This window comes from Takifugu flavidus, chromosome 7 (genome assembly GCF_003711565.1).
Source record: "Takifugu flavidus isolate HTHZ2018 chromosome 7, ASM371156v2, whole genome shotgun sequence".
NCBI classification, from domain to species: domain Eukaryota; kingdom Metazoa; phylum Chordata; class Actinopteri; order Tetraodontiformes; family Tetraodontidae; genus Takifugu; species Takifugu flavidus.
In genome coordinates this window covers 1,652,625-1,678,414 of record NC_079526.1, presented here as the reverse complement: position 1 = coordinate 1,678,414, position 25,790 = coordinate 1,652,625, and the positions used below count along the sequence as shown (strand labels likewise).

Sequence of the window (25,790 nt, the reverse complement as noted above, 5' to 3'; positions counted from 1 at the left end):
CAGCATCAGGAGGTAACCAGGGTTGGTAACCAAGGTTGCTGCTTTCCTCCTCTCTTTCTCCCAGCTCGCTTTCAAGGTTTCTTGTGTTGATGACCCTAACCCTAACCCACTAATTTAATGCTACTTGTTCCCTCCTTGTCTCCAGCGGTTGCTCTACCATCTGTACTCGTAGTGCAGCTGTCAGACTGGTTTGAAAGACCCCTTTATACTGTCTAAGAGGTCGATATTGTATTTTATCAAGCTTTTAAAGAAACAAGTCTGCCGCCGAGCAATATAAGGGCCTATGTGAGCTTTTCTTGGAACCATGCCCCTAAATGTTTGACTCTTTCTAGTTCCTGATTGTACAATTTTAGCTTGACCTCCCTCCTAACTTTCTTGTAAAAAGCATTATTTTTGTCTTACTGACTGAAAACCTGAACCCCCATTTGTTTGCCCACATCTCTATTTTTACAATAGCCTCTTGCATTTTATCTACAATGAACTCCAAATTCTGCCCCCTCTTCCAGAGTGCTCCATCTGTAAACAAAGAGCCAGTTCCATCTCTGTAAACACACCATTGATTATTACAGAGAATAATACTGAGCTCACAATACCACCCTGTGATCGTCCATTTTCAGTTGTAACACTGCGAGAATTCTTAAAACAGCGCTATCTAGCTGTGTTATACTGATATTTTTAATAAATAAGATTGACGGGTGTCGTATAAAATTAGACACAGTTGTTACCTTGCTTATCATTATATGGAAAAGTTTGAAAAGGACATCGATATTGGCTCTTCTTTTCGTACCTCACACCCGGAAACCGTGTTCATTTAATTTGTCATTGTTCACATACTAAAATATATGGGTAGCCAGCATTAGTTATATCACAAAAATATTTTGACTTTAAATAGAAGCAAGTTTTGTCAGCTGTTGTGTTAATACTCTCAGGCCCATGATCATCATGATTAATTATCATCCACCTGTTAGCAACTTACACATTCATTAAAATGTCATGTTTATTATTATTTAATAATATCTTTGACAGCAAATATAAAATGATGCAATCCATTTAACCATTTCAATGGTTAACATCTCAAAAGAATTAGCCAAATTAATAAATCAGAATCAGAATCAGAGTACTTTATTGATCCCTTTAGGGGGTGTCCATTAGGGAAATTAGCATGAAAATGATCTCAGGTAGCTGCGGGGTGGTAGAATTTGCTCCTCGGGGTCTGTTGTAAAATCTAAAGACTCTTGATATAATTCAAAATGACATTGTTGAAGTGACATTGCTGTCCTCATTTCTGCCGTTCAAGGCGCATTAACCTTTAACCCCTAACTAGAGCCCCCAGGGTTGGGAGAGGAGGTGGCTGCTGTGGGATGATGTGAATCATTTCAGTTGTGGAACTAATGATTGTTCCATCATGTTAAAATACATCCGATTCGAAATCGGCCAAGTCAGATGAATGTGCACTGTAGTTGAAGGACATTTCACTGTATCTCAGGTGTAGATGTGACGTCTGGAGCACTAGGGGGCGGTAATTCACTACAGACATTATCTTCTACCAGGAAAAACAACCAACGAGGAAGAATCCCGGAAGAGTCCAGCGTGCTGCTTCTGGGCAGCAGGAGGAGAACCTGAACAGAGGTTCGGTCAGTTTGTTAAACTCATGTTTTTGTTGTTGAGCACTGGAGTTAAAAAAAATAAAATTTGTGAACTAAATAATGGATAGGGTTCTTTCGATGGGCGACTTAGCGGCTATAGCGTAAACAGCGTGTAACTTTATAAGTGACGTGTCAGATATCATATAGTTAGTTTAAAAGGTATTCGAGAATTTCTTAAAATCTGCGTGTCACGACAGCTTGATAAACATTGCTATACGTTTCCTACGTATGTTCAGGCAAGTCAGAGTGGTGATGCGTTTGTGAGCTGTAGGTTCGAGTTCGACTCACCCAGGCCGCAAGAACGTTTTTGTGTGGGGTTTTAGTGTTGCTTTGGTTTGCATCTATGGTCCGAAGCTGTGAATTTGGGGGATAGATAAATTGGATGAAGGTGAGCGTGTATGGCTGGAGGTCAGCCTTGTCAACTAGCTCTGTCGAGAAGGGGGGCTTCCACCCAAAATTAGTTGGATAATGGATTAGAAAAGAACCTCGATGGCATCATGTAACAGCATTTGTCTGTCGTGTCCTTGTGCAGCACCATGGCCAGTGCGGAAGAGGTGGCAGCAGTGGGAGAGATTCTGGTGGACCCAGGATTCGGCCTGACTCGGCGATTCAGAGCCTTATTCACCCTGAAGAACCTGGGAGGTAAAGTGATAACTGACCCACACAAAGCTTTCATTCACAATAGTACAAGTGTAATTTCATAAAACGGAAAGTAGCACTAATGTCAACAGTTCCTCAGACTTGTATGGAAGCACTAAAAAGTTAAGGACATGCTGGACAGCAAAGACAGTAGGGCATTCAAGGGAGTATAAACCTTCATTAATTTGACTTATAATAAACAGTATGAGTTTGAAAGTGCTTAGTCTTATTAATCCACACAGACACTCGTAGGAACAGGCAGTAAGCTGATAAATCCACCACCTGAGCTCCAGCGGCTGCATGGATTTTGAATGCACAAGTTCTCATTTTTATCCCGTGCAGAGGTGAATAGCTGTTGTCAATTGAGGGAGGGATATGGGTGAGTAATTCTGATAACCAATGAAGCTCCAGACGTGACCCCAAGTGCTTCACATCCAGGTCTTTAAAGGAACAAGTGGCTTTCAGCAATAAATACAACACAAATCAATTAGAAGGGAAAATGCCTCCAAGGGTCAAATTTATCTGTCCATATTGACCTTTCATACTCCAACCAGGCGCAACATTATGGCCACCTGTCTCAAGTCTTGCCATCCCATGACACTTAAACTCGCTCACATCCTGAAGCATGCTCATTTCTCCTGCACCTAACACGTCGACCTTTGGCACAAAATGTTCATTTGTTGCCTAATATGCTGCAGGCGCCACCAGTGAGATTAATCCTCTTAATTAGTGACTCCTCTTAATAAGACTGATTGATGAATGTCATTTGTTGTAAGGGTGCAGGTGAAGTGTGTGCACATTTGTCAGCCATGACACTCCTGTCACAAGTAATGAAGTATTTGATATTGAGCTTCTGACCTGGGGTGCTTAGGTCCAGCAGCCCAGTCAGCCTCCAGGATCAATGGTTCTGAAGGGAGCCGGTGTTAGACCTTGTGCTGTGCTGTGTGAGCTGATTGCAGCTGTGGTCTTTATCAGGCGCTGATGCTATAGAGTGGATCAGTAAGGCCTTCAAGGATGACTCTGCTCTGCTGAAGCATGAACTGGCCTACTGCCTGGGACAGATGCAGGATAAGCAGGCCATCCCGACCCTGAGTGCTGTGCTCAAAGATGCTGAACAGGAGCCCATGGTCAGACACGAAGCAGGTAAACTGGAACAAACATCAATAGAAACACTCTACTCACACCCAAGCACAGTTATCCTCATGGATATGTGTGAAAAATAGACTGGTACCTGCCTTGGCTTCATATGTTTCCAGTCTATACGTATGACTGCATTTCTGTAAAGTTTCCAACATACTCTGAAGAAACACAAATTAAACCTTAAATTCTATGATTCAGCCGCTCTGTCTGCACTGTAATGTTGAAATTGCTTGTTTAAATTAAGTCAAGTAGTGTGAGAGTAAGAACAACAGTACTGCAGAGAATCTATATGTGTTTTTACATTGATTCTATCTGTAGGAGAGGCTTTGGGAGCAATAGGTGACCCTGTGGTTCTCGACCTGCTGAAAGAATACAGCCAGGATCCAGTGATTGAGGTACGAATACAACGTTGAAGTGGGTTTCAAAAAAGTCAAGCACGCTTGAGTAACACATTCCAGATCTCACAATCATCAGTGAAAAGTCAGGGAGGGAAAAACGACTACGTCACTGGAAGAAGATCCAACGAGTCCAGGTTAGGGTTATCAATGAACAGCACGGCAGAGTGAAACTGAAGAGCTGAAGCGATAAAGTGAAGATCCTTTTTCCATGAAACATGCATCAGCAGTGTTGTAGGAATGTAACAGGATCTGAGGGAACAGAGAGGAGGAGGATCTGAGGGAACAGGGAAGAGGATGGAGGAGAAGGATCTGAGGGAATAGGGAGGAGGATGGAGTAGGAGGAGCTGAGGGAACAGGGAGGAGGATGGAGGAGGAGGATCTGAGGGAATAGGGAGAAGGATGGAGGAGGAGGATCTGAGGGAACATGGAGGAGAAGGATCTGAGGGAACAGGGAGGAGGATGGAGGAGAAGGATCTGAGGGAATAGGGAGGAGGATGGAGGAGGAGGATCTGAGGGAACAGGGAGGAGGCTGGAGGAGGAGGATCTGAGGGAATAGGGAGAAGGATGGAGGAGGAGGATCTGAGGGAACATGGAGGAGAAGGATCTGAGGGAACAGGGAGGAGGATGGAGGAGAAGGATCTGAGGGAACACGAAAGAAGGATGGAGGAGGAGGATCTGAGGGAACATGAAGGAGGATGGAAGAGGAGGATCTGAGGGAACATGGAGGAGAAGGATCTGAGGGAACAGGGAGGAGGATGGAGGAGGAGGATCTGAGGGAACATGGAGGAGAAGGATCTGAGGGAACACGAAAGAAGGATGGAGGAGGAGGATCTGAGGGAACATGAAGGAGGATGGAGGAGAAGGATCTGAGGGAACAGGGAAGAGGATGGAGGAGAAGGATAGAGGGAACAGGAGGAAGAGGATCTAAGGGGAACAGAGAGGTGGATGGACAAGGAGGATCTGAGGGAACAGGGAGGAGGATGGAGGAGAAGGATAGAGGGAACAGGGAGGAAGAGGATCTAAGGGGAACAGAGAGGTGGATGGACAAGGAGGATCTGAGGGAACAGGGAGGAGGGATGCAATAATGTACCATGTGGATGATAAATACATACAGTCCAATCCAAAACGACGGACATGCACAGTGACCCTGTAACAGGAGCTCTGTCTGATAACCACCCCCCTCTCCGAAGCTTTGAGCATACACTTAATCCTCACTCAACGTTCCAAATGGTCGTTTTTGACAAGACACATCCATTTATAAGCTGTAGTGTGAGTCTGGAGAAGATGTTCTGATCTGCTGTGCATCTCCCACAAATCCCCCCCATGGTGAAGCAGCTAGACTAATCCGTTTATATGTTTGTATCGCCCTTCCTTCAGTATGGTATTCAGGAGAAAAAAGAGCCTGTAAGTGTCCTCCATATGTCACATGTGTACAGTATGTAAAGCCTGATGTAGTTATGCGGTGTACTGATGTAACTCCAGAGTGATACTTTATATTCCTGTCAGTCTACATGTGGCCCGCTTTCCCTAATCTGAATCAGGATCTTTTGGAGGAAGAGGAGTTCTTAATGTGTCTCTGTAACATCCTCCAGCAGCTCTGTATCATCCGTCTACTATTGTCAGCTTCCTAATATAATGGCCAAAGTCAACATTTTGTTGTTTTTTCTTGCCTAAACTGTGTCCTGGTGATGCTGCCACGTGGTTTTGTGTTTTTTCTGACATTGTTTTAAGAGGAACTGCCTATTGTGTATAGACACTAGATGGAAAATGTGAGCTATTCTGAAATTTAAAATGTAACTTCATATTTGATATGTAAGATTGGAAAAGACTGGTGATGGAGAAGTGTAAAGCATGTAGAGGTGGTTTCAGCTCAGACATCACATTGTGTAATTGTGTTACTTGTGTTTTTAATATGACCTGGTCGACTAATGCTCTCTATCCTTAGGTGGCAGAGACGTGCCAGTTGGCTGTCCATCGTCTGGAGTGGCTGCTCAGTGCAGACAAACTGGCAGCAGATGAAAGTACAGCCAAGAACCCGTACTGCTCCGTAGATCCGGCCCCTCCAGCAGTGAGGAAGAGTGTGCCTGAACTACGCCAGGCCCTGTTGAATGAGAGTCTGCCTCTCTTTGAGCGGTATCGGGCTATGTTTGCTCTGCGTAACCTTGGCAGCGAGGAGGCTGTGCTTGCCCTCGCAGCAGGTAAGATGAGCCTGTTTACTGGTCTCCCTGGCATCACCGCTATCACACACTTCTTGTGTTTGTTGGCACTTTGGAGTCCACCAAACTCAGAATATTTAAAGATTATTAAATATGGTCATAGTTCAACCCACATCAGATGCCAGTTTGACCCTCAGAGCCTGGCCAGGGGTAGAGGAAGGGCATGTCAAATGCCCTCATTGCTGTTTCCCTGTAGATGCAGAGCAACTTTGACTTTGATGTTTAATAAGGAATGAAAAGATCCACTTTAAATGACTCCTATTGCATCTCCAGGCCTACAGTGTTCCGGCGCCCTGTTCCGTCATGAGATTGCCTACGTGCTGGGACAGATGCAGCACCCAGCAGCGGTGTCAAACCTGTGTGCAGCTCTAGAGCGCTCCAGTGAGAACCCCATGGTCCGACACGAGGCAGCAGAGGCTCTCGGCGCCATTGGAAAGGAGGAATGTCTGGCCGTCCTGGAACGTTACCGTCAAGATGGAGAACGTGTTGTCAAGGAGAGCTGTGAGGTTGCTCTGGATATGCTGGAGTATGAAAACAGCGACCAGTTTCAATATGCAGACGGACTAGTCCGATTACAGGGTTAAAGTCAGTCATTGGTTTCTAGAGAACATTGAAGACACAAGTCACTGACGGAACTTGTGATGACTGATGGTTCAGTTTTGTTTTTACAGTATGTTGGAAAGGAGCTGCTAGGAAGGTCTGCTAAACATTCTGGACCATTGGCTGTGAGGTTAACACAGAATAATTTGTATCATATTTTTATCATTTATAGTCAGATTTCTCTGTAAAAAATGTGCTGACTGATCTCAGAAAAAACTTTATTCTCCTGCTTCTTCTGTTTCCACTGGTCCCGATTTTTATTGGCAAACATTTCTTCTTTCTGCGTGATTTACTTTGGTTTCTTTTATAATCATAAAACTTGCATTATAACATGTGCAGGTAGATGCTTCAGATCCTCACATGGCACAAAAACTGATAAGAAACATCTGAGTTTTAGGAACCACTGAACTAACTTAACAATAAATCAAGGTTTAATTTCTCTGCATGATTTTACCTTCATGCTATACAAGTATATCAGCTAAACAAAAAGTAATCATTTACTAATTGATATAGAACCTTCACTCATAAAAGCTGCTTTCAGGCGAGTGCTGGGATACATCCTGGAGAATCGTCCTGTCTGTCTGTCTGTCCATCCTCTAGCTTTTTCTCTCACCTACCCACCCTGGACAAATGAACCTTTCTGAACAGGTTTATATGAAATGGTTTGATGGCAGTAATAGTGATACATAATTGTGTTGTTTCCATGCACTAATAACACTTGATGGACTTTCCTATAAATGCAGCATCACTGCATGGCGAGAGAAAACCAGCAGCAGTTTCAGTGCTATGGTGTCGGCCCAGCATCATGTCTGTCCACTGTCGAGGCAGAAATGTGTCCGCCGCTGCTGCAGATAAGTACAAAGTTCGGTGTTCACGACACACTCGACGTGATCGGAGCTGTGACGTCACAGGGCGTTAGAAAAGCATAAGTTCATATTTTTGATACAGTCACGAACAATCAAAATGAAGGAAGGGGGGGGGGAAAATCTGCAGCCTGTAACAGGCTTGTTCGGGAGTAAAGGCCACAGTGGGAGTGTTTCGGTAACCATAGAAACTCGCCACAACGCCATCAGAGATCATTCGAGGTCTTGAAAACATTGTTGCTGGTGATCGACTGACTTCCAGTCAAAGAGTTGATCAGAAAATGGAGCATCCAGAGACAGAGGAAGGTCAGAAAGCGCTCCGTGACGCCAGCGCGCTCAAGGCTTTTCTGATGAAAAGTGACGCCGCAGGCGAACCGAATCTGTAAGTACATCAGCATCCTTGCTTCATTTCCAAAGTCATAATTTCTTGCTCACTCGGTACCAATTAAAATGTGAAATAAAGCAGAGTATATATATTTACATGAAATAAATTAACATTTTTAGTACCTGGACCCCCCCACCACCACCACCACCTGGCATGTGGGGGCGCTGTTTAATTAGTTACCTGATGAATAGACTCATTTAGACGCATTGTGGCAGCAGAAGGCTCTGTGTGTGATAATGTTTTAGCTGTGACTCCTCATATATTCATCCAGAATACTAAACTTTAATCATCACAGCTATGAACAATGTTAGCATGTACTGGTGTGTCCTTGCTTAGTATGACACTAAATGTTCTCCTTATTCACTCATCATCTGACAGCTCATGCTGAGTTTTGAATGCCATTTTCATGACATCAGTGCATTTTCCAAAGCTAAGTTGTCTGCTAGGCCTCTGGTGCCTCATGTCCTTGAAAGATGCTAGGACAGGCAGTTTGTTCCAAAAACACAAGATATGTAGAGGGTGGACCTGGTTGGGAATTTGTCTTACAGTGCATTCCTGAGTGAATATAAAAACTGGCTGTTAGCATTCGGCAGACAGCATAAGGCCTCATCCCACGTCCGGAGAGGTACACTTGGCCGGTGAGTGTTCAAGTACCTCGGAAGAGTACTTTTACTCTTCACGTGAAGAGACTGTGTGTTTTTTTGTTTTTTTTATATCCTATGGATATTTTCAACTTTTTAATGCAACCAAGGTACACCTTGGTCTTCTGCTACAACTCGTAGCTGTGTCATATTCAATACGCCAAGTACGCCGATGACACAGCCATCGCTGGGTGTATTAGGGATGATAGAGAGGAGTACGGCACTATTGGAGACTTGTAGGGGATTTTGCTGCATGGTGCCACAGTAACGACTTACAGCTCAACACCTCTAAGATGAAGAAGCCGGTGATTGACTTTGCGAGGTCCAGTCCAAGACCAAGACCAGTCCTATTAGAGGGAACTGAGGTGGAGGCAGTAGATTCTTACAAATACCTCAGGCTGTGGCAGAACAATAAACTTGAATATACAACACACACCAGCCACCTGTATGGTAAGACACAAAGCAGGAGGTACTTCCTAAGGAGACTGCAGTCCCTCAACATCTGCAGTATATCCAAGAAGGACTCATCCAGGCTGGATAAATTGATTAGGCTGGCCGGCATGAAGCTGGACTCCCTTGCTATATTAAGCTTACTTCTGCTACACGTGCACACACAGAAACATACACTTTTCCTTTGGTGCAATAACCTCATTGTCATCCATAGTGCAATAATTTTAACTAAACCATATTTTCCGTGTGTTCCTCTGTGTGCTGTTTCGTCTTATGTTCTGCTGGAATTTTAAAATTTCCCTAAGCAATTCATCACAAAGGGATCATTAAAGTGAAGTTTAAGTTTCAGTCTCGAACTCTTCCTAACACCTCATTGTCACATTGTTAGAATAGCCTATATAACAGCAGATTAAACTGAATATGGCAGCTCAGCTTGGCAGAAAGCTTGAATTAAACTACTCGTCATACCACCTGTTGCAAGTTTCATCTTGCAGGGTTTGTATTCTGTAATGGTCTGGTCCTCTGTGTTAATTTCATAGAATTACCAAATGGGCAAAGTGTTTTTGTGATGGCAGCAGCCTTGTTTGTATCGGCAGCACGTTAAGTTTGTCTGAACTGGATGTTTTCTTGCCTAGATTATTGACAGTCGTTACAAGTATCGAGACTAAGAAATAAAGCTGATTTCAGCCCAATACCAATACTTGGTCTTGGTACTCGCCCAACCCTAGCTTCAATGTAAATTTACTTAAGCTGACACAATTAAGTAAAATTTTAAATTGGCATTCAAAGTGAACCCATGGCCCATTAACCTTTATCACTCTAATCTTTAGGGGGAAATCCCCTCGAGCCATAAGGTAGTGCTGCATTATATAACCAATCACACCATATAGATATACCTTAAATGACCTTTACTATGAAAGCATAATTTTTAATATTCTTCTGTAAAGTACCATTGTGGAATGCTTTGCTTATGTTCTCCAGGTATGATCACCTCACTCAGCTGCTGATCAAAGTGATAGATGAACGTCCAAATAATGTGATGGATATAATTGAGGACATGAGCCATGAGATAAAGCAGAGTTTCTGTTCAGATAATGGGAGAGCTCTACCAAAACTTCCAGAGACTACTGTTGCCGACGAGCTAGCCGAGAAGCATCGACTGCTCTTTTGTCAGACAGAAGAACAGGAAGAGGAGCTGGTATTAATTTGCCTTTTCACCTCAAAACTGGTCTGAGCATTTTTTTTCCAAACCGTATTACATGTGTCACTTTTTCTTCTTCAGGTGGATACTCCCCTCCCTAATGTGAATGAGATTAGCTTCTACATGGAGCAGGCTGGAGTGGGTTTGGGCAGACTAGAGATGCAGAGGATATTCCTCGCTCTTAAGCAGCTGGCTCAGTCAGAGCAATTACCACGTTGCCGACTGTGGGGGAAAATTTTGGGAAGAGAGAGTAACTATATCATTGCCGAAGCTACGTACAGAGAAGGAGAGGAAGAGGAAGAAGAACAGAAATCAGATGAAATAACTGAGGAAGAGGAGACAAAGGCAGAACTTGAGGATAATGAGGATGAGGTAAGAAAGTGGATGTGTGTAAGAGAGAAAAGAAGACTGTCAACACAACTACTAGTGAGAGTCAAAAGCACAAGGAACCCAAATTGGTGGAAGACTTCAGGGTTCCAATAGAGAGCAAGAGTTCAAACACAACATGTTTGAGGTAGAATAAGGAGTTACAAAATTTAACTTCAGACTTCAGGGTAACGGTTAACAGATAAACTGTTTCAACGATAACAAAAAACAAAACAATAACAGATTTCCTACAGCTCCATGAACTGTGCAGACAGTTTTACCCATGTGACATTTTTTTGCCCCTCCTGGGCTACCACCTTATCGTGGTGGAGGGGTTTGCGTGTCCCAATGATCCTAGGAGCTCCGTTGTCTGGGGCTTTATGCCCCTGGTAGGGCCACCCATGGCAAACAGGTCCTAGGTGAGGGATCAGACAAAGCGTAGCCCAAGACCCCCTAATGATGGAAAACAACATTGTTCCTATGTTTCCCTTGCCCGGATGCGGGTCACCGGGGCCCCCTCCTGGAGCCAGGCCTGGGGGTGGGGCACGTTGGCGAGCACCTGGTGGCCGGACCTCTGCCCATGGAGTCCGGCCGGGCACAGCCTGAAGAGGCAACATGGAACCCCCTTCCCGTGGGCTCACCACCTGCAGGAGGGCCCAAGGGGGTCGGGTGCATTGTGTGTTGGGTAGCGGCCGAAGACAGGGACCTTGGCGGTCTGATCCCCGGCTGCATAAACTGGCTCTAGGGAATGGAATGTCACCTCTCTGGTGGGAAAGGAGCCTGAGCTGGTGCATGAGGTTGAGAAGTTCTGACTAGATATAGTCGGCCTCACCTCGACGCACGGCAAGGGCTCTGGAACCAGTCTTCTCGAGAGGGGTTGGACTCTCTACCACTCTGGAGTTGCCGATGGTGAGAGGCAACGGGCAGGGGTGGCAATTCTGGTTGCTCCCCAGCTCAGTGCCTGTATATTGGAGTTTACCCTGGTGGATGAGAGGGTAGCCTCCCTTCGCCTTCGGGTGGGGGGACGGATCCTGACTGTTGTTTGTGCCTATGGCCCAAACAGCAGTTCAATGTATCCACCCTTTCTGGAGTCCTTAGAGGGAGTGCTGGAGAGTGCTCCTTCTGGTGGCTCCGTCGTCCTCCTGGGTGACTTCAATGCTCACTTGGCAATGACAGTGTGACCTGGAGAGGCGTGATTGGGAAGAACAGCCCCCCTGATCTGAACCCGAATGGTGTTTTTTTATTGGACTTCTGTACTCATCTTGTCCATAACAAACACCTTGTTCAGGGATAAAGGCGTCCACATGTGCACTTGGCACCAGGACGCCTTAGGCCACAGATCAATGATCGACTTTTGTGGTCGTGTCATCGGATTTGCGGCCGCATGTTCTGGACACTCGGGTGAAGAGAAGGGCGGAGCTGTCAACTGATCACCACCTGGTGGTGAGTTGGCTCCGATGGTGGGGGGGGATGCCGGACAGACCCGGCAGACCCAAACGTATTGTGAGGGTCTGCTGGAACGCCTGGCAGAGTCTCCTGTCAGAAGGAGCTTCAACTCACACCTCCGGGAGAGCTTTGACCATGTCCCGGGGGAGGCGGGGGACATTGAGTCTGAGTGGACCATGTTCCGTGCCTCCATTGTTGAGGCGGCTGACCGGTGCTGTGGCCGCAAGGTGGTGGTTGGCGGCAATGCCCGAACCCACTGGTGGACACCAGTGGTGAGGGATGCCGTCAGGCTGAAGAAGGAGTCCTATCAGGCCTTACTGGCCTTTGGGACTCCTGAGGCAGCAGATAGGTACCAGCAGGCCAAGCGGTGTGCAGCTACGGCGGTTGCCGAGGCAAAGACTCGGGCATGGGAAGAGTTTGGTGAGGCCATGGAGAACGACTTTCGGATGGCCTCGAAAAGGTTCTGGACCACCATCCGGCATCTGAGGAAGGGGAAGCAGTGCACTGTCAACGCTCTGGATGTTGTAGGGCTGTCGTGGCTGACTCGACTCTGCAACATTGCGTGGACATCGGGGGCGGTGCCCCTGGATTAGCAGACCGGGGTGGTAGTCCCTCTTTTTAAGAAGGGGGACCGGAGGGTGTGTTCCAACTATAGGGGGATCACACTCCTCAGCCTCCCTGGTAAGGTCTATTCAGGGGTACTGGAGAGGAGGCTCCGCCGGATAGTCGTACCTCGGATTCAGGAGGAGCAATGTGGTTTTCGTCCTGGGCGTGGAACAGTGGACCAGCTCTACACCCTCAGCAGGGTCTTCAAGGGTGCATGGGAGTTTGCCCAACCAGTCCACATGTGTTTTGTGGATTTGGAGAAGGCATTCGACCGTGTCCCTCGGGGGGTCCTGTGGGGGGTTCTCCGAGAGTATGGGGTGTCAGGCCCACTGATATGGGCCGTCCGCTCCCTGTACGATTGGTGTCAGAGTTTGGTCCGCATTGCTGGCAGTAAGTTGAACTCGCTTCCAGTGAGGGTTGGTCTCCGCCAGGGCTGCCCTTTGTCACCGATTCTGTTCATAATTTTTATGGACAGAATTTCTAGGTGCAGTCATGGTGTTGAGGGGTCCAGTTTGGTGACCACAGGATCGGGTCTCTACTTTTTGCAGATGATGTGGTCCTGTTGGCGTCATCAGCCTGTGACCTCCAACAATCACTGGATCGGTTCGGCGCCGCATGTGAAGCGGCTGGGATGAAAATCAGCACCTCCAAATCCGAGGCCATGGTTCTCATCCGGAAAAAGGTGGAGTTTCTTCTCCGGGTCAAGGAGGAGATCCTTCCCCAAGTGGAGGAGTTCAAGTACCTCGGGGTCTTGTTCACGAGTGAGGGAGGAATGGAGCAGGAGATCGACAGGCAGATCGGTGTGGCATCCGCAGTAATGCGGACTCTGCACCGGTCCGTAGTGGTGAAGAGAGAGCTGAGCCAAAAGGCGAAGCTCTCGATTTAACAGTCGATCTTCGTTCCTACCCTCACCTATGGTAAGCTTTGGGTAATGACCGAAAGAACAAGATCACGGGTACAAGGGGCTGAAATGAGCTTCTCCGTAGGATGGATGGGCTCTCCCTTAGAGATAGGGTGAGAAGCTCTGCCATCCAGGAGGAGTTCTGAGTAGAGCCGCTGCTCCTCCGCGTTGAGAGGAGCCAGATGAGGTGGCTTGGGCATCTAGTTAGGATACCCCCTGGGCGCCTCCCTGGTGAGGTGTTCAGGGCATGTCCCTCTGGTAGGAGACCCCTGGGAAGACCCAGGACTGGCCTGGGAACGCCTGGGGATCCCCCCGGATGAGCTGGAAGAAGTAGCTGGGGAGAGGGAAGTCTGGGCTTCTCTTCTTCGGCTGCTGCCCCCGCGACCCGACCCTGGATAAGCGGTAGAGGATTGACATTTTTTTGTTCCACTTTATCGCTGCAAGCTCTATCTGTTCACACATCACTGGGTTAATAAATATTGAGTAAACAGCAGCTGTTGTAATATACCTTTTTTTAACCTTAACCCAGTTAAGACATGCACCAATGGCTCTGGATTTATAAATTTACCCTGAACTTCCTGCAGTTACAGCTTTAGATTTATTGACAGTCCCTCTTATAGAACTAAAAGTCACTCACTCAACTGTATTATTTACCTGTTTTTATTCTGTTCTGTAATATACCTTTTAACCTTCTTTACCTGTTTTTATTCTGTTGTTTAGCAACACAAGGAAAGTTGTTTAAATCTTTTTACAATCAACATAACATTTGTCCCATGTATGACAATTTTAGATGGCTCCACTGCCTCCCGTGGCCTACAATCCCCAACCAGCAGTGCCAAAAGAGGACATTGGAACAGGTGCTAACAAATTTGTGTACTATGTGTGCATTGAGCCTGGACTTCCATGGAAAAAGCTTCCTACTGTTAGCCCTGCACAGATCAATGCTGCACGCCAAATTTGCAAATATTTCACTGGGAGGCTGGAGTCCCCAATTATAAGCTACCCACCCTTCCCTGGGAATGAAGCCAACTATTTGAGAGCACAGATTGCCCGGATTTCAGCTGGCACACATGTTAGCCCGAAGGGCTTTTACCAGTCTAATGAGGAAGAAGATGAAGAGGAGGCTGATTTGCCCCAGGGCAGCAATGAAGTGAATCCTGACTTTGAAGGTATTCCAGTTTCTGAAATGGCGACATCATTGTCTTCCTGGGTCCACCATGCTCAGCACATCCTCCCACAGGTATGAAAGTCATCTAAAGTAAGCACAAAGACAGTTTTCTCAGGTGATGTCATTATTGTGTAAATATGGACTTTAAAGGGTCGCTGTACTTGGCTGAACATGGATGTGAAACAAAGTGCACATTTGGATGAGGAAGGAGAGAATGAAGAATTGGAAGAAGAATCAGAGGAGCTTGAGAGAGAGCTTGGGCCCCCACTCCTTACACCTGTCTCCCAAGATGCAGGTAGTCTCCCACCTCTAAAAACCTAGTACTAGCTTTAATCGCTAACTGTCTATTGGAACAATATTAATGTTTATTAATCCTTTCCTAGAAATTTTCAACACTCCTCCATGGACCTTAAGGTTGTCTTCCAGTCTGACTCCTGACCACGCAGTAGCTGTGTTACATTCTAACGTCTGGCCTGGGGCTCATGCATATGCCTGTGGAAAGTAAGAACTACCACATTCTGCCCTTGTTTATGATTCCTAATGGTAAGAAAATGCTATAACAAACCCATATGCTATATTCTTCTAGAAAATTTGAAAATATGTATATTGGATGGGGTTTGAAATATTCAGGGGAAGGGTACAGCCCACCCCTACCCTTGCCACCACAAGACGAATATCCCAGCGGATTAGATATCACAGAGGCCGTTGACCCAACAGTGGAAGAGGAAGTGGAATATAGAGCAGCTTTGGAAGAGCAGGAAGATTCTCTGGAGGATATCGAAAACTCTGATGAGGAGGAGGATGAAAATGATGACTGAGACAGTTAAACAGTGTGATGACTAGAAAATGTGTGTGTGTGTGTGTCTGTGTACTTGTGTGTAGTTGTGCGTTTGGGTGTGTATAGTGTGTGTGTGTATGTATATATATGTGTGTGTGTGTGTGTGTGTGTGTGTGTGTGTGTGTGTGTGTGTGTGTTTCGTTTTGTTTCATTTTCTCCCGCTTATCCGGATCCGGGTTGCAGGGGCAGCAGCTTCAGGAGGGATGCCCAGACAGCCCTCTCCCCAGCCATTTCCATCAGCTCTTCCAGGGGGGTGTATGTATGTATATACATACGTATGTATATGTGTGTGTGAAGGTTTGTGACTGTTTTATTGGTATAGTTATGGCCAACAGTAACTATTATGTTTCCCTTAATAAAACAAAGCTTTAAAATTTGTTACAGCCTGCTCCATCACAATCAGCACAATCCTGCACACATATTTCTTTCTCCCCAGACATCAACCAATTTTACACCCTTTTCCACAGTATTTAATCCTCTGCTGTTTGTGTGTTGCATTTTGGTGCAGATTTTCATTGCCTCCATTGACATTACAATCTGGCAGAGAGTGTGTTTAAGCCTGCGGATAGGTTGAGTCTCTCTTGCTCCTCTAATGTCTGCCAGTATTCCGAATGGACATTTATTCTGTAAATAAATGTCCATCTGCAGCAGAACGCAGTAGAACGCACCAGAAATCTCTGGCGTGCATGTCTGGTACACGGCTGAAAACACTTCACTTTTTACCCTTACCCTTACCATCACCCTGTCTGCCATTGTTTCTTAACCCATAAATTGACTCTTTCGATTAGACTGTCGCTTCTGGCATCTACTCGTCTCTATGTTTTCCAGACCTCACCTGTGTGCCCAGGGAATATTACAACTTCAGGGAGGTCTTAATTGCCACCACATTGGCCCTAGGACTGTGCAAATGACCTGGCACGTCACCAGACATTACTCATCCTTGAATCGGCCTTCGGCCTTCTATTGATTATGGAGGCCATATCCATATTATATTACAGTATAATATGAAGCACTAACTTTTTGTTAAGGCAGAGAATTTCATGCCTCCTCAGTCTCCTTTCTTGGTTACATCTTGTCTGTAGGAAAGATCCAGATGGATCGAGCAAAGGTTTTAGCAGCCACTTCTTTGCTTGTTCCAGAGACTCAGAAGCAATTGCAATGATTCCTGGGTTTTGCATTTATAGCTGTTTTTTCAGGAACCACAGTTGTGTTACAGTCCCCCCTCACAGCCCTGATATCCACCAAGGGTCACTTCAGTGGTCCCCTACTGCATAACAGTTTTTCCATGTCTTCAACCATCCTTCAGATACCAGAGTGTCGGTTTGTGGTAGAAGTGGATACTTCAAATGTAGGGATGGGGACCATCCTTTCTCAAGATTAACCACAAGTTCCACCCTGCCCTTTCTTCTACCACTGCCTGTCATCTGTTGAGAGGAATTACAAAATCGAAAACCAGGAGCTGTTGGCAAGGGAGATGTCATTAGAGGCAGTGATGCCATTGGCTTGAGGGCACCAAAGAAGCTTTTCTCATTTTGACTGAACACAAGACCTGTGCCACAGCCTGGCTCGTATAGCCATGACAGACACACTGTGGTCAAAATTAACACAATGTTTATTTAACAGAAAAAAAAGGTTCAAGCATAAATTACAAATCATGACTAGATGATGTCAATGAATAGGCAGTAAGAGCAAGTTGGGTGTGTGGAGTGACCGAGGCATGGGTGTTGGTTAGTGCATTAAGTAGTGGCCAACAAACATTAGACTATAGTCTCTCTGTGAGGAATCTTGGAGTAACTTTTGACGGACCAGTAGCCAGACAAACAAGATTACCTCTCACCAGGCCGATAGTCTTTGTGGGTTTTTTTTTTTTTTGTTTTGTTTTATCAGATTTAATTTCACAATCTCTTACCATAACATCAAGCCCTCATCAGTTCCAGAAAGGGCATAAGCCTGACCAGGATGTAACTCCCATTCTTTCTCACCACCTTGTAGTGGTGACTGTCCTTGGAGATTGAAGAAGGCTGAAGGCAGCTATTAAGGGCCAGCCAAGCCTCAGTGCCTGCCCCAACCAGTTTAAGTTTGTTCCCTTGGCATTGAGGTCAGACCTACTGAAATGGGCTCATTAATCAAGGATGACTTGTTGACATGTCGTCCTCCAATGTTTTTGGTTATCCACCCTGGAGGGAAGAAACCTGTAAGGGTTTGTCAAGGCTGCTGCCAGCATAGTCAATCCAATCGGGCAGGGTTCCTCCAGTCCTCCCATCACCAGTCCATCATCGCTTTCAGTCCTTCACCACTCCTAGTGCAGTTTCTCCTTGGACTTTGTCACAACCACAATCAACACAATCCAGCACACCTGTGTCTTTCTCCCCAGTTGTCTCAAAATGTATATGTGGAAGTACATAGTCATAGTCTCTCCAGCGTGTCCTGGGTCTGCCTCTGGGCCTCCTCCCGGTGGGATATGCCTGGAACACCTCCCTAGGGCATCTGAAATAGGTGCCCAAGCCACCTTAGTTGACTCCTCTCGATGTGAAGATGCAGCGGCTCTCTAAGCTCTTCCTGAGTGACTGAGCTTCTTACCCAATCTCTAATGGAGCGCCCAGCCACTCTGTGGAGGAAACTCATTTTAGCCACTTGTGTCCTCTATCTTGTTCTTTAGGACATTACCCGAAGTTCATAAACATAGGTGAGAGTAGGAGGGTAGACTGACCGGTAAATCAAGAGCTTCACCTTTCAACAAACCTCTCACTTCACCATGAGGGTCCATTACACCGACTACATAACTGCAAAGGTTCCACCAATCCGCCTGTCATTCTCACACTCCATCCTTCCCTCACTCGTGAACAAACTCCTGAGGCATGACTTCTCCACCAACCTCGAGAGGGCAAACCACCCTTTTCCAGTCAAGAAACATCACCTCGGATATGGGGATGATAATTTTCATCCCAACTGATTTGCACTCAGCAGCAACCTGCCAGTGCATGCTGGAGGTCTTGCTTTAGGAAGGCCAGTAGGACAACATCCTCTGCAAAAAGCAAGGATGAAATCCTGTCGTTCTCAAAGGCTATGAATAGAACTGGTGACAAAGGACAATGCAAACATTGTCGGCAATGCAAACAAAAGTCTTGCACCGGTGGTACAGAGACTGGACAGCCCTTAACAGAGGGCCTTGGACCCCTTACTCATGGAGCACTCCCCACAGGATACCTCGAGGGACACGGTCGAATGGCTTTTCCAGATCAACAAAACAAATGTTACTGAGGATATTGAGCTGGTCCAGTGTTTCACGGCCGGGAAGAAAAAACATATTTTTCCTACTGAATCCGGGGATCGATTATTGGCCAGTACCTGGGCGTAGACCTTCCCAGTGAGGCTGAGGAGTGTGATCTCACTATAGTTAGAACACACCCTCCAATACCCCTTTTTAAAAAGAGGTACAACCACCCTGGTCTGGCACTCCAACTGTCCCCGACTGCCATGCAATGTTGCAGAGGCGTGCAGCCAAGACAACCCTACAATATCTAAAGACTTGAGGTACTCAGGGCGGATCTCATCCACCCCCAATGCCCTGCCACCGAGGATTTTGGTAACTACCTCTGTGACTTCGGCTTGGGTGATGGCAGAGTCCTCCTCAGAGTCCCCAGCCCCTACTTTCTTAGTGGAAGGCGTGACAACAGGATTGAGGAGCTCCTTGAAGTATTCCATCCATTGTCTGACAATATCCCCAGTTTAAGTCAGAAGGTCCCCACCCTCACTATAAAGAGTGTTAGCAGAGCTCTGCTTCCCCCTCCTAACACACCAACTGGTTTTCCAGAATTTTTTTCAAGGCTGACCAATATTCTTTCTGCATGGCTTCCCCGAACTCCTCCCAAACCCAAGTTTTCACCTCTCGGACAGCTTACACTGCAGCCTGCTTGGCCTGCCAGTACTTGTCAACTGTTTGGGGAGTTCTGTGGGCTAACATGGCCTCCCCTTGGAAAGAGGAACACGGTCATTCTAACGGTTGTGGATCAGTTCTCAAAGGCCGTCCAATTCCTAACCCTGCCTAAACTCCCCACCACTCTAGAGACTACTAACCTCCTTGTAGACCACATTTCATGTTCATGGTATTCCTACATGGTATTCCTACAGGGCCCTGAAAAGGCCCTGGGAGCCTCAGTCAGCTTGAATAACCTTTTTTCTGATTATCACCCCCAGTCTAATGGTCGGTCCAAGAGTGCAAATATATACCTTGAGTCAGCCATTCCCTGCATTGCTGCCACCAACCCTTCTCAGTGGAGTACCCATCTTTCCTGGGTGAAGTGCTCTACTACTGGCTTATCCCCTTTTGAGGCATTACTGAGCTATCAGCACCCCCTTTACTCTTGTCCCAGGTAGGGGATATAGCGGTTACGTCAGTGCAGGAATTCATCCAGAGGGCAGTGTGAAGGAGCGCACCCAGGACTCTAACCAGCGTTCTGCTAACCGCCACCGTAACTCAGCTCCTATCTACTGACCTTTTCCCGATTGAAAAGGTTAATAATCCCTCTGCAGTTGACCCTACCTGAATCCATAATGATCCATCACACTTTCCATGTTTCTCAGTTAAAACCTATCTCCACCAGCCACTATTCCCCTCATTCTGCCACTGGGGTTGGGGCCTCCAGTATCTGGGACCAATTGGAAGGGGTATGGGCCTGAGGAATGCTTCAGGGTGCATCATTCCTTTATATTGTATCTTAACCTGATTGCCGAGTTTCATTGGGATAGACCTGATATGCCCAGTGGGCCGCAAGGAAGCTCTCATTGAGGGAGAGCGATATAACAAGACATGGAAAAGTCTTCAAAAAAAACCTTGAAGTTGAAAGGATCAAATTGGCATTTGATCTTTTAATGATCAAAGGTAAAATGAACTTGATTACAACTATGCTACATTGTAGTACAACTGTCTTTATATTAATGATATCCATTAACTTCAACCAGTCACGAAATATGGCAGAAACTACAAATGATAACAAGGTAAGATATTAAAAACAGAATTATGGTAATGTCATAAACCTATCCTCTGCTAAAATGCAGGGCGGATAATGTGATGTTCAATCGCTAGTTCTGCGCCGTTTTTGTGGGTGAGAAAGGGGGACTTCTGAACATACATGAAGGCCAAAACTTCTGACTGCATTCATATGTTTAAAATACAAAAAATGTTGAGAACTGTCATTTTTGAGTGTCTAGAGTTTAGTTTTAATTTTTCTTGTTAACAAACAAAAAATATTGTCTCATGATTTGAGATTTTTTTATTTTAGGAAATAATTTTATGGCATATTAGAGTAGAACAGGTGGACCAGAGGTAGAGGAACACAAGTTCTGTAGAATTATCTTGTGTTTTTTCTATGATTCAAGCTGCAAATAGTTTATATTCTTTATGCCACTGTTGCCTGCAGACTCCTACCAATGGCAAATGTGATCAGAAAATGGAGCATCCAGAGCGACAGACAGAGAAAAGTCAGAAAACACCACATGACGCAAGCTCACTCAAAGCTTTTCTGATGAAATGTGAAACCACAGGGGACCTGAATTTGTAAGTACATTAGCATTGTTCTGAAAACACTTTATATTGTGTTCCTCATTTGCTACCAATTAAAATGTTAAATATATAAAGCATCAGCAGTCTGTTACAAGGAAATGGGATTAGATTTTTGACAGTTGCTGTCATAATCATGCACAAATGTGGAAATTAACAGGTAAAGACTACATGAAACAAATGGATAATGAGGGATTTTGCAGTATGTTAATGACATTTTTAGGAACTGCACCCAGGTCCCAATTAAGCTGTTTTAATTGTGATAGATCATGGTGTCTAAAATCGCTGATTGACTAAGATTAAACTTCAATCAACTACTTACAATGATATGATTTTGGAATCTAGATTTTTAGAATGGTGGTTACTAATAGGTTATAGGATGGATTACACATAAAATTAGATGTAGTTTTAATGTAGATTTAATTTTGGTATCAGAATTAAGTCACATTACTTTTAAATTGGTTACCCAAAACTTTATTAATCTTTAATACTTTAAGAATTTTTAGGGAGGGAAAAAAACTCCAAGCCACAAAGCAGTGCTGCATTATCAAACCGATCACACTATATAGATATACCTGGAATAACCTTTTCTATGAAAAGAGAATTTATTTTTAAATATTCTTCTCTAAAGTACCATTGTGGAATGCTTTGCTTATGTTCTCCAGGTATGATCACCTCACTCAGCTGCTGATCAAAGTGACAGACGAACGTCCAAATAATGTGATGGATATAATTGAGGACATGAGCCATGAGATAAAGCAGAGTTTCTGTTTAGATAATGAGAGAGCTCTACCAAAGCTTCCAGAGACTACTGTTGCCGATGAGCTAGCCGAGAAGCATCGACTGCTCTTTTGTCAGACAGAACAGGAAGAGGAGCTGGTATTAATTTGCCTTTTCACCTCAAAACTGGTCTGAGCATTTTTTCCCAAACCATATTACATGTGTCACTTTTTCTTCTTCAGGTGGATACTCCCCTCCCTAATTTGAATGAGATTAGCTTCTACATGGAGCAGGCTGGAGTGGGTTTGGGCAGAATAGAGATGCAGAGGATAATCCTCGCTCTTAAGCAGCTGGCTCAGTCAGAGCAATTACCACGTTGCCGACTGTGGGGGAAGATTTTGGGAAGAGAGAATAACTATATCATTGCCGAAGCTACGTACAGAGAAGGAGAGGAAGAGGAAGAGGAAGAAGAAGAACAGAGATCAGATGAAATAACTGAGGAAGAGGAGACAAATGCAGAACTTGAAGATAATGAGGATGAGGTAAGAAAGTGGATGTGTGTAAGAGAGAAAAGAAGACTGTCAACACAACTACTAGTGAGAGTGAACAAGGAACTCAAATAGAAGAGAAGAGTTCAAACACAACATGTTTGAGGTTGGATACAGGATTTACATTTAACTTCAGACTGCCATCGTGATCATACTCAAGTAGACGAGACTCCCAGGGCACACTAGTCAATATTTTGCAAAAACGGGATACATTTGAGTGTATCATTCCTGTGTTGGTGAACAATAATTTCAGAATACCCATTAGGGTAATGGTTAACAGATAATCTGTTTAAACTGTGAGTTTGTAAAGCTAGCCAGCAATTAGCATAAATAGTTAGTCCATGATTCCTCAAAGAGAGAATAGAGGCTGATATGCCATCTAGAGCAAATTATACTCACATTCTTTCTTCATTTAAAAAAAAAAAAAGGTAGTTACAAACTTTATATTTGTTGACACTCTGAAAGTCAGTCAGTCACACAAATGCTTCTCATCTGCTGGGCTCCGTTTCACACCATTCTCCAGGTTTAGCTAATCAGTGCCAAGTAATCCTCAAGCCCCACTGTGGAGGTTTTCAGGGGTGATCTAATTCCCTAATCTAATTCCCTACCCTGCTCCAGTGACTCAGTTAGGTCCAGTAAAAGTTCCTGTAAATTCAAGGGAGGTTCCTGCAATTAAGACATGCACCAATGGCCCTGGATTTATAAATTTAACCTGAACTTCCTGCAGTTATAGCTTTAGATTTATTGACAGTCCCTCTTATAGAACTGAAAGTCACTCACTCAACTGTATTATTTACCTGTTTTTATTCTGTTCTGTAATATACCTTTTAACCTTCTTTACCTGTTTTTATTCTGTTTTTTTAGCAACACAAGGAAAGTTGTTTCAATCTTTTTACAGTCAACATAACATTTGTCCCATGTATGACAATTTTAGATGCCTCCACTGCCTTCCGTGGCCTACAATCCCCAACCAGCAGTGCCAAAAGAGGACATTGGAACAGGTGCTAACAAATTTGTGTACTATGTGTGCATTGAGCCTGGTCTTCCATGGAAAAAGCTTCCTACTGTTAGCCCTGCACAGATCAATGCTGCACGCCAAATTCGCAAATATTTCACTGGGAGGCTGGAGTCCCCAATTATAAGCTACCCACCCTTCCCTGGGAATGAAGCCAACTATTTGAGAGCACAGATTGCCCGGATTTCAGCTGGCACACATGTTAGCCCGAAGGGCTTTTACCAGTCTAATGAGGAAGAAGATGAAGAGGAGGCTGATTTGCCCCAGGGCAGCAATGAAGTGAATCCTGACTTTGAAGGTATTCCAGGTTCTGAAATGGCAACATCATTGTCTTCCTGGGTCCACCATGTTCAACACATCCTCCCACAGGTATGAAAGTCATCCAAAGTAAGCACAAAGACAGTTTTCTCAGGTGATGTCATTATTGTGTAAATATGGACTTTAAAGGGTCGCTGTACTTGGCTGAACATGGTTGTGAAAAAAAGTGCACATTTGGATGAGGAAGGAGAGAATGAAGAATTGGAAGAAGAATCAGAGGAGCCTGAGCCAGAGGTTGGGCCCCCACTCCTTACACCTGTCTCCCAAGATGCAGGTAGTCTCTCACCTTTAAAAACCTAGTCCTAGTTTTAATCGCGAACTGTCTATTGGAACAAAATTAATGTCTAATAATCCTTCCTAGAAATTTTCGACACTCCTCCATGGACCTTAAGGTTGTCTTCCAGTCTGATTCCTGACCACGCAGTAGCTGTGTTACATTCAAACATCTGGCCTGGGGCTCATGCATATGCCTGTGGAAAGTAAGAACTACCACATTCTGCCCTTGTTTACGATTCCTAGTGGTGAGAAAATGCTATAACAAACCCATATGTTATATTCTTCTAGAAAATTTGAAAATATGTACATTGGATGGGGTTTGAAATATTCAGGGGAAGGGTACAGCCCACCCCTACCCCTGCCACCACAAGACGAATATCCCAGCGGATTAGATATCACGGAGGCCCTTGACCCAACAGTGGAAGAGGAAGTGGAATATAGAGCAGCTTTGGAAGAGCAGGAAGATTCTCAGGAGGATATCGAAAACTCTGATGAGGATGATGATGAAGATGAATGAGAGATTTAAACAGAGTGATGATTAGGAAACTATTATAATGGTACCACAATCAGTAGCATTTATGACCTGTTTTCAAACTGGACAATAATGAGTAAACACAGATATGAATAAATATGCAACATTTTATTGTCAAATAGATGTCATAGATGTCAGATGTTGTTGAACAGTGGTACATTAATGCATTGGTTTATATATATATATACATATATATATATATATATATATAATATATATATATATATATATATATATATATATCAAACTACACAAGCAGAAAACTACACAAGAAATAACATCACTGATCTACTGGGTGAGGAGGAGAGGAGAGAGGAGAAGAGAGGAGAGGAGGATTATATATATATATAATATACGTGTGTGTGTGTATATATACATATATATGTGTATATATATGCGTGTGTATATATGTGTATGTGTGTATATATATATACAAAACTTAAGATCAAACAGAAAAATAGGTGAATCTAAGGTTATGCTTAAATTAAATGGATACAATCTCAGCAGAAAAAAAACGTATGTGCAATATTGCCATACTCTAAAAAAAACTGTTTTTCACACCTTGGTGATAATATCCTTCACTAACAGACCCAGGGTAAGCTCCTCGTCTGTGGGGGCATCAATGCTTGACCAGGCAAAACTCCTGACATTAATGAACACAGGGACAAATAAATACATACATACATACATACATACATACATACATACATATCCACTTAACCCAAATATCACAACAGCCTAGGAAAAATATGACAAAAAAATTAAACTACTACAGCTGTGTTGATCACTAGGACTAAACATTTTTAATGGCAGGCTACAAGGAGACTCATGGGAGACACACATTGCTCCCACCATGGTAGCAACACAACCGAAATCACTACTAACATATATTTGGCAGCAAAACAGTTCAATAGGGGTTGTCTGCACGGGCAACTGTTTTGCTAAAATTCTAGGAAAGTTAAGCTTTGAACATCTGGCTATTCTATCAAACATGAAGAAATCAGCAACATCTAAACAAAACCAATAACAAGTGTTTTGATGCAGAGCTCAGAAAAACACACCAATGGCCTCAGAAAAAGTAATGAACTGCAATACTGGAAAAACTAAAAGCAACTAAACAAATCCTACAAAGAATTGCCTATTGAAAAAGAAGATATTTGGGTGAATCATAAATTACAGCACAATCACACTTAACCATGCCCAAAAAGGATATCTGAACAGTAGAAATTTTGGAACAATTATGAATATTTAAGTGTGGGTATTTTCCTAGCATGTAGAACCAGAGATAATAATGCCCTTTTTCAAACTCAAGATAAA

The 25,790-nt window shown here is 44.4% G+C and overlaps 3 protein-coding genes across 9 annotated transcripts; all 3 read left to right on the top strand.

The window, feature by feature from the left end:
* Positions 1-1,549: 1,549 nt before the first annotated feature.
* dohh (deoxyhypusine hydroxylase/monooxygenase) lies at positions 1,550-6,870 on the top strand. 3 transcript variants are annotated; one of them, XM_057038493.1, is made up of 6 exons: positions 1,550-1,629; positions 2,179-2,288; positions 3,261-3,428; positions 3,744-3,820; positions 5,769-6,021; positions 6,313-6,870. In XM_057038493.1, the coding sequence occupies exons 2-6, from the start codon at positions 2,183-2,185 to the stop codon at positions 6,621-6,623; spliced, it is 915 nt and encodes a 304-aa protein (XP_056894473.1). In that variant the 5' UTR covers positions 1,550-1,629; positions 2,179-2,182; the 3' UTR covers positions 6,624-6,870. The 3 variants fall into 3 exon arrangements, with proteins under 3 accessions (XP_056894473.1, XP_056894474.1, XP_056894475.1); XM_057038494.1 differs by having other exon boundaries at positions 1,550-1,634; XM_057038495.1 differs by lacking the exon at positions 1,550-1,629 and adding an exon at positions 1,764-2,034.
* A 726-nt stretch (positions 6,871-7,596) lies between these two features.
* On the top strand, positions 7,597-15,881 carry LOC130528788 (radial spoke head protein 4 homolog A-like). Of its 2 annotated transcripts, none has more exons than XM_057038492.1 (7): positions 7,597-7,884; positions 9,960-10,176; positions 10,261-10,551; positions 14,289-14,738; positions 14,817-14,961; positions 15,050-15,167; positions 15,549-15,881. In XM_057038492.1, exons 1-7 carry the CDS (start codon positions 7,784-7,786, stop codon positions 15,568-15,570), a joined length of 1,344 nt encoding a protein of 447 aa, XP_056894472.1. In that variant the 5' UTR covers positions 7,597-7,783; the 3' UTR covers positions 15,571-15,881. The 2 variants fall into 2 exon arrangements, with proteins under 2 accessions (XP_056894472.1, XP_056894471.1); XM_057038491.1 differs by having other exon boundaries at positions 7,598-7,884; positions 15,253-15,881.
* On the top strand, positions 15,644-24,592 carry LOC130528787 (radial spoke head protein 4 homolog A-like). Of its 4 annotated transcripts, XM_057038489.1 has the most exons (9): positions 17,401-20,386; positions 20,467-20,502; positions 20,925-21,061; positions 21,730-21,943; positions 22,027-22,326; positions 23,267-23,716; positions 23,795-23,939; positions 24,027-24,144; positions 24,230-24,592. In XM_057038489.1, the coding sequence occupies exons 2-9, from the start codon at positions 20,476-20,478 to the stop codon at positions 24,456-24,458; spliced, it is 1,620 nt and encodes a 539-aa protein (XP_056894469.1). In that variant the 5' UTR covers positions 17,401-20,386; positions 20,467-20,475; the 3' UTR covers positions 24,459-24,592. The 4 variants fall into 4 exon arrangements, with proteins under 4 accessions (XP_056894470.1, XP_056894469.1, XP_056894467.1 ...); XM_057038490.1 differs by lacking the exons at positions 17,401-20,386; positions 20,467-20,502 and adding an exon at positions 15,644-15,763; XM_057038487.1 differs by having other exon boundaries at positions 17,401-20,502.
* Positions 24,593-25,790: the final 1,198 nt, after the last annotated feature.

Bases quoted from the DNA above. Each gene is read 5' to 3' on its own strand.
- dohh (XM_057038493.1), top strand. From the start codon at position 2,183: ATGGCCAGTGCGGAAGAGGTGGCAGCAGTGGGAGAGATTCTGGTGGAC. The intron at 3,429-3,743 runs GTAAACTGGAAC...TTCTATCTGTAG, and splicing joins CATGGTCAGACACGAAGCAG to GAGAGGCTTTGGGAGCAATA. The intron at 6,022-6,312 runs GTAAGATGAGCC...TTGCATCTCCAG, and splicing joins TGTGCTTGCCCTCGCAGCAG to GCCTACAGTGTTCCGGCGCC.
- LOC130528788 (XM_057038491.1), top strand. From the start codon at position 7,784: ATGGAGCATCCAGAGACAGAGGAAGGTCAGAAAGCGCTCCGTGACGCC. The intron at 10,177-10,260 runs GTATTAATTTGC...TTTCTTCTTCAG, and splicing joins AAGAACAGGAAGAGGAGCTG to GTGGATACTCCCCTCCCTAA. The intron at 14,739-14,816 runs GTATGAAAGTCA...TGGACTTTAAAG, and splicing joins CTCAGCACATCCTCCCACAG to GGTCGCTGTACTTGGCTGAA.
- LOC130528787 (XM_057038487.1), top strand. From the start codon at position 20,377: ATGATCAAAGGTAAAATGAACTTGATTACAACTATGCTACATTGTAGT. The intron at 21,062-21,729 runs GTAAGTACATTA...TATGTTCTCCAG, and splicing joins ACCACAGGGGACCTGAATTT to GTATGATCACCTCACTCAGC. The intron at 23,717-23,794 runs GTATGAAAGTCA...TGGACTTTAAAG, and splicing joins TTCAACACATCCTCCCACAG to GGTCGCTGTACTTGGCTGAA.